At 55.8% G+C, this 5,895-nt stretch overlaps 1 protein-coding gene across 1 annotated transcript in view; it reads left to right on the forward strand.

The window, feature by feature from the left end:
- Positions 1-5,895, forward strand: part of WSCD2 (WSC domain containing 2) — a 123,645-nt gene that overhangs the window by 116,148 nt on the left and 1,602 nt on the right. The window contains exon 9 of the mRNA XM_004709634.3: positions 1,784-1,984. Coding sequence (XP_004709691.1) covers positions 1,784-1,984 — 201 coding nt within the window. The remainder of the gene's footprint in view (positions 1-1,783; positions 1,985-5,895) is intronic.

A 5,895-nucleotide genomic window follows, 5' to 3' on the forward strand; every position in this document is an offset into this window, starting at 1 on the left:
GCTGTGCTCAGGGAACATGGGTCCTGGAAGGAAAGGTGTAGGTGGGCGTCAGACCACTGTCCCTGTCACAAAGAGCTCCAGCAATGGTGTACTTACTGAGCTGTAGATGTAAAACTGTACCTGGAGCTCCCATGTGGGCGCTCTTTCTCTTAGAGAACTCTCTCTAACCCCTAAGCCCTCGTTGTCCCATCATGCTCAGCTTCCCATGGACCTCAAAGGCTGTGGGGTTTCCTCACCGGCATGAGCCAGACCTTGGCTGACCCCAGTCAGCAGGCTCGGCAAGGCTCGGGATGAGACCTGCCGCAGGGACTCTTAGTCCACCTGTGGTTCCGTGGCTGCGTGGCCCTGGGAGCGGGCTGTGTCTCTCTGTAGCCCTGCTGAGAGCCTGAACATACAGGGGGTGCAAAGCCTTAGAGATCTCTGTGAGGAGAAGAGAGGGAAGAAAGGAAACACAGGCTTACTGAGGCAGCTGGCCCCGGAGCCCTGGATATCAGCCAGGCCTTTCCTGTGCCTCACTGGCTTCTCACCACAGGGGAGGGAGAAGCTGCTGGGCCCCGTGTCACACACAGGAAACTTGAGGATCCGCAGAGGTGATGTGTGTTCCATAGTCACTCGCTGAGTAAAAACCACAGCCCCCAAAGGCCAACCGCAATGACGTGTCTCCTAAGCCTCCATTTGACTGCTTGTGGGCCTTAGCTCTCATGAGAGGGCGGGGAGGAGGCGGGGACGGCGAGAGAGTGCTGTCTCAGGAGCCTGGAGCATCAGCGTTTGGACCTGGGCTCAACCGCTCCTTTGATCTCTCCCTGGGGGGGAGGGGGTCATCCGACCTTCCTGTGCCTTGCTCCTGGTGGTGTAGAGGGTCACACGTTGGACTGCTAACCGCAGGGTCAGCAATCCAAGACCACCAGGCTCTCCAGAGGAGGAAGATGAGGCTGCCCACTCCCGTCAAGACTGACCGTCTTGAAAGCCCACAGGGACCTCTCCTCTGTCCCCTAGGGCCACTGTGAGCCAGAATCGACTGGATGGCAGGGAGTGTTTTTGGAGTTCCCTCACTTTAAAGGCCCCCCCACCCCAAACCGGCACAATTCTCTTGGGTCTCAGTCTCCCCACTCGCTCTTGACTCTCCCTCAGCTGTCCCTCCCGTGTGTCCCATTTCTTCGGACACAGGACCTTTGTCCCTGCTGTCCCCTCCACCTGACCCTCCCTGGCTTCTCTCCCTTCAGGCCTTAGATTCAGCATTGTTTCCCCGCTACCACCCCCTAGCGCCCCTGCCCCCATGAGACCATTCCAGCCCAACCAGCTTGGTGACCTTGGCCACGTTGGCTCCACGCTCAACTCCTGCACGGCCCACCCTGCGCGTGGTGACAAAAGAAACATCCAGACCATTGAGCAGACACGCAGGCCGCTTCTTCAGGCCTTGGTGTGGAGCTGGTACGCTGTCCAGCTCTGCCCTCATCCCATTGGCTAAGGCAAATTTGTGGCCAAGCCCAACGTAGGCAGGGCGAGCAGGACACCCTCCGGCACATCCTGGTCGCCCGAGCTCCAGGCATGAATGTGCCTCTTGGGCAGCACTGGCTGAGACTTGGCATTTCTCAGAGACCCAGGGGGCTGCAGCCAACCATCTTACCCCCAGCTCTAAGCCTGCTGCTGGGCAGGTAGTAGGTGCTCAGGAAATAGGTGAAAGAACGCACTCATGCATGAGGCTTCTGAGGAGGGGGTGGTTTGGGTTCTCGTCTCCCCCCAGCTCACCTGCCCTGTCCCCTGGCCCCGGGCTGGTGGGAAGGCTTTAAAGGTGAGCGTGACCACTGGCGCAGCGGGCGGACCATCTGCATCAAGACTCACGAGAGTGGCCAGAAGGAGATCGAGGCCTTCGATGCTGCCATCCTCCTCATCCGGAACCCCTACAAGGCCCTCATGGCAGAGTTCAACCGGAAGTACGGAGGCCACGTGGGCTTCGCTGCCCACGCCCACTGGAAGGGCAAAGGTACTGCTGGGAAGGGGTGGGCGGGGTCTGGGGGCGCGACTGCTCGTGGGAGGAGTCTAGGAGGACCTGAGTCGTCAGATACTTCATCCTTGACCTACTCTGCCCGTGAACACTCTTCGGGTGAGGCGGCTCTGCCTTGGAGAGAACCTGAAAGCCAGCTCACTGCTGTCCAGCCCACTCCGAATTACACCCGTGGGCCCCCTGTCCAGCCACCCGCCCGCACCCACCTCTGTCCCCTCCAAGCGAGCAGTTAGGGTAGGAGGTGACATTGCATGGTGACATTTATGCACTGGTCCCCATGCCCCCGGGTTATTTATGCATGGAAAACCATTGAAAGCGAGCTTTAGGCAGAGCCCAGGCTGAGAGGCAGGAACCTGCCCGCCCAGGGAGCAAGAATCCACCTGCCAAGGACCCAAGCCTTCATCTCACGTCCTCTGGACACAGTATTGGGAGAGGCCAGGCCCTGGAGAGGGACAGCATGCTCGGTGCAGTAGCAGGACAGTGAATGGAGAGGCCCTCTCGGAGCCGGAGTGACTCCGTGGCTCTCACATGAGAACGATTGGGAGGACGGCCCAGCACCGGGCACGTTTGGGTCTATCGCACGTTGAGTCCCTTCAGTTGGAACTGACCGGAGGGCACCTAAGAACGACGGTCTGTGCCCTTTCTAAGGTGACCAGACGTCCCGCTTTTGAACAATTTGTCCCGTGTTCCGTGGCGTTTTTAAAAATTCCCATTTTTTGAAAAGAATGCAGGACAAGCTAGGGTATATGGTTTTCGGCTGCCAGGTGGCTAGTTTGCCAGGATAGGAGTTTTATCAATGGTGTCCCGCTTTACCAATGTTAAAATGTTAGGACCCCACTGCTGCGCACTGCTCCTGGGGTCGTGGTCCAGTGGCTTCAGAAAAGGCTGTGCCGTCAACGTTCTCGGGAGCAAGACTTTGGGTTTTCTACTCCCACAGAGTTACCGTCTCTGAAGCCCACGGGGGCAGTTCCTCCCTGTCCTACAGGGTCGCCCCGAGTCAGAATTGACCGGACGGCAGTGGGTCTGTTTGTTGTTTGTCAATGTTCGAATGGCACCCTAGGCTAAGGGACCACAGAGGGTCCCAGCCACCACCCAGGCTGCCACTCCCTTTGCCACCACCTGCCAAGGCAGAGCCCCTTGCTTCACAAGATGCCCCTCAGCGTATCCTCAGCACCTTCTAACCTGAGGATCTCATCTGAGAGACTTCCAACTCAGAGGATGTACCCTGGTACAGACAGCAACTGGAAATACAGGGAATCCAGGGCAGATGAGCCCTACAGGACCAGTGGTGTGAGTGGCGATACTGGGAGGGTAGAGGGAGAATGGGTAGGAAAGACGGAACCGATTACAAGGAACTATATGTGACCTCCTCCCTGGGGGACGGACAACAGAAAAGTGGGTGAAGGGAGACGTCGGACAGGGCAAGAAATGACAAAATAATAATTTATAAATTATCAAGAGCTCATAATGGAGGGGGGAGCGGGGAGGGAGGGAAAAATATGAGGACCTAATGCTGGGGGCTTAAGTGGAGAGGAAATGTTTTGAGAATGATGAGGGCAATGAATGTACAAATGTGCTTTACACAATTGATGTATGCATGGATTGTGATTAGAGTTGTATGAGCCCCTAATAAAATGACTTAAAAAAAAAGAGAGAGAGACTTCAAACTCACCAGGAGGGCCCAGCATGCCCTTGGGCCCTCTAGCTGTTCAGTGTGCCCACTCCCAATGGCCTTGTCCCCCACCACTCACCCCACGGACAGCTGGGCTGAGGTATCTGCAAACGCGATCCTCTGCCACCCCCGTTTGGTTCCAGACCATGAATTTTACTATCTCCCTGGAGCGGTTCCAAAACAAAGTTTTATGTGACATTATACAAGGTGAGCCATCCTGGACCAGCTTAATGAAACAAAAGCCGATTTCCATTATCCCGTGGGGATGGAAGGACAGTGACTTGATCAATGAGGCCCTGGCTCCTCCCACCGATAGAAGACAGAGGCGGAGACTGGAGGCCTGGGGCTGTCCCTGGAATGGGACTGGGTGTTTCCGGTGTAGCCTGGAGAGGAGCAAGCAGGGACAGGCAACCCCCTAGGAACAGCCTGGAAATGGAAGCACAGCGATTTGTGTCCAGGTCCCGATGAGGGGATATGTCACCAAGAATAATCACAACAGTCACTGGCACTTCGCGAGCGCCTCCATGGCTTAGTGGTTATGCGTTGGGCTGCTACCCACAAGGTCAGCAGTTCAAAACCCCTGGCCGATCTGAGGGAGAAAAATGAGGCATTCTACTATAAATCTAGTTTCACCAGAGAAGTTGGACTATGTGAAGAAAAGTGTGGCTTCAGGATTGGATGAAGACTTATTAAACCACCTGCTGGATGCAGATGACACACCTTGCTTGCTGAAAGCGGGGAGAAATTGAAGCACTTGCTGATGAAGATCCAGGATCGCGGCCTTCAGTGTGGATGACAACTCACACCTGGACCCAGAGGCAGCATCATGATAAATGGGGGGAAAGATTGACGTTATCATGGATTTTGTCTTATCTGTGTCCACAGCCAATGCTGCATGGAAACATCAGTCAAGAGATCAAAAGATGTCTTGCATTCGGTAAACCTGCTGTGCAAGACCTCTTAAGAGTACTGAAGAGCAAGGATGGTATTTTGAGGGATAGGGTGCACCTGCCCCAAGCCAGGGTATTCTCCAGTGCATCTCCTGCATGTGAAAGCTGGACCCTGAATAAGGAAGACCGAGAACAGAGGCCGTTGAGTGGTGGTGCTGGAGAACACTGCGAGTACCATGGGGTGCTCAAAGGACACCCCAATCTGTCTTGGAAGAAGTAAGGCCAGAATGCTCCTTAGAGGCAAGGATGACAAGGCTTCATCTTACAGACTTTGGACATGTTGTCAGGAGAGACCAGTCCCTGGAGGACATCGTATTTGGTCAAGCGGAGGGGCAGTGACGAAGAGGAAGGCCCTGAATGAGATGGATGGACACAGCGGCTGCCACCATGGGCTCAGGCATGGGAACCATAGTGAGATGGCAGGGAACCGTGGGTCCGAGCTGGCTGGATGGCATCTAACAGCAACAACTCTGGTAAAGAGTTACAGTCTCAGAAACCCACAGAGACCGTTGTGCCCTGTCGCATAGGGTCAACCGATGGCAGTGAGTTTAGGTTTGGTTTGGTCGACAACAGGGACAATGGGGTGATTCTCCCAGACCCTCCAGGCTCCTTGGGAGCTTGGAAAGAAAGAAGGTACAGCAGCTGACACACAGTAGGAGCTCCTGTGCCCCATTCCACTTCTCAACCCAGCACCTGGAGCCCCAGGGAGCTGGCACCCAGTGAAGGCACCTTGTCATTGCCATCCAAGACCACGGGCACTTCACAGGGGCCCCACCACCACGGGGCCCCACCACCACCCTCTAGACGCCACGAGGTGACTTCTCGGAGTGAGGGGGTGCTTCTGGAAGAAGAAAGCCACCCACCCACGCGTTGGCTCTAACTCCGGATCACTCCATACTTCAAGCTTTGCGCATTCTTACAGGATGGGCCCACCATAAGAGTGTGTTCATGTGAAGGATGAAAAATACCCCGCTCACCGGCATCAGTGTTTGCCCGGCAGCCATGGCAGCCCTCAGGGGGTGGGGGTGAGGGGCTGAAGAAGCTGTACAAGAGCACAGATTGTGCGCCTGCTGTGTGATCCTGGTCAAGCCACTGGACCTCTCTGTACCTCTGTTTCTGCTTCTGTCAGAGGGGAGGGGGGGGCAATGGGGAGAGACGAATCACCCACAGGGTTGTCGGGAGGACTCAGTGGAGTGGACAGGGGTCTCAGGAGTGGCCTTGGTGTGTAAAGTCCTGAGCAGCGTCATAGTTAATCCTATCCCCACCCC

The sequence above is a fragment of the Echinops telfairi genome, unplaced genomic scaffold (assembly GCF_000313985.2).
Source record: "Echinops telfairi isolate 266 unplaced genomic scaffold, ASM31398v2 ScPeMD7_7412;HRSCAF=8450, whole genome shotgun sequence".
Taxonomy (NCBI): Eukaryota; Metazoa; Chordata; class Mammalia; order Afrosoricida; family Tenrecidae; genus Echinops; species Echinops telfairi.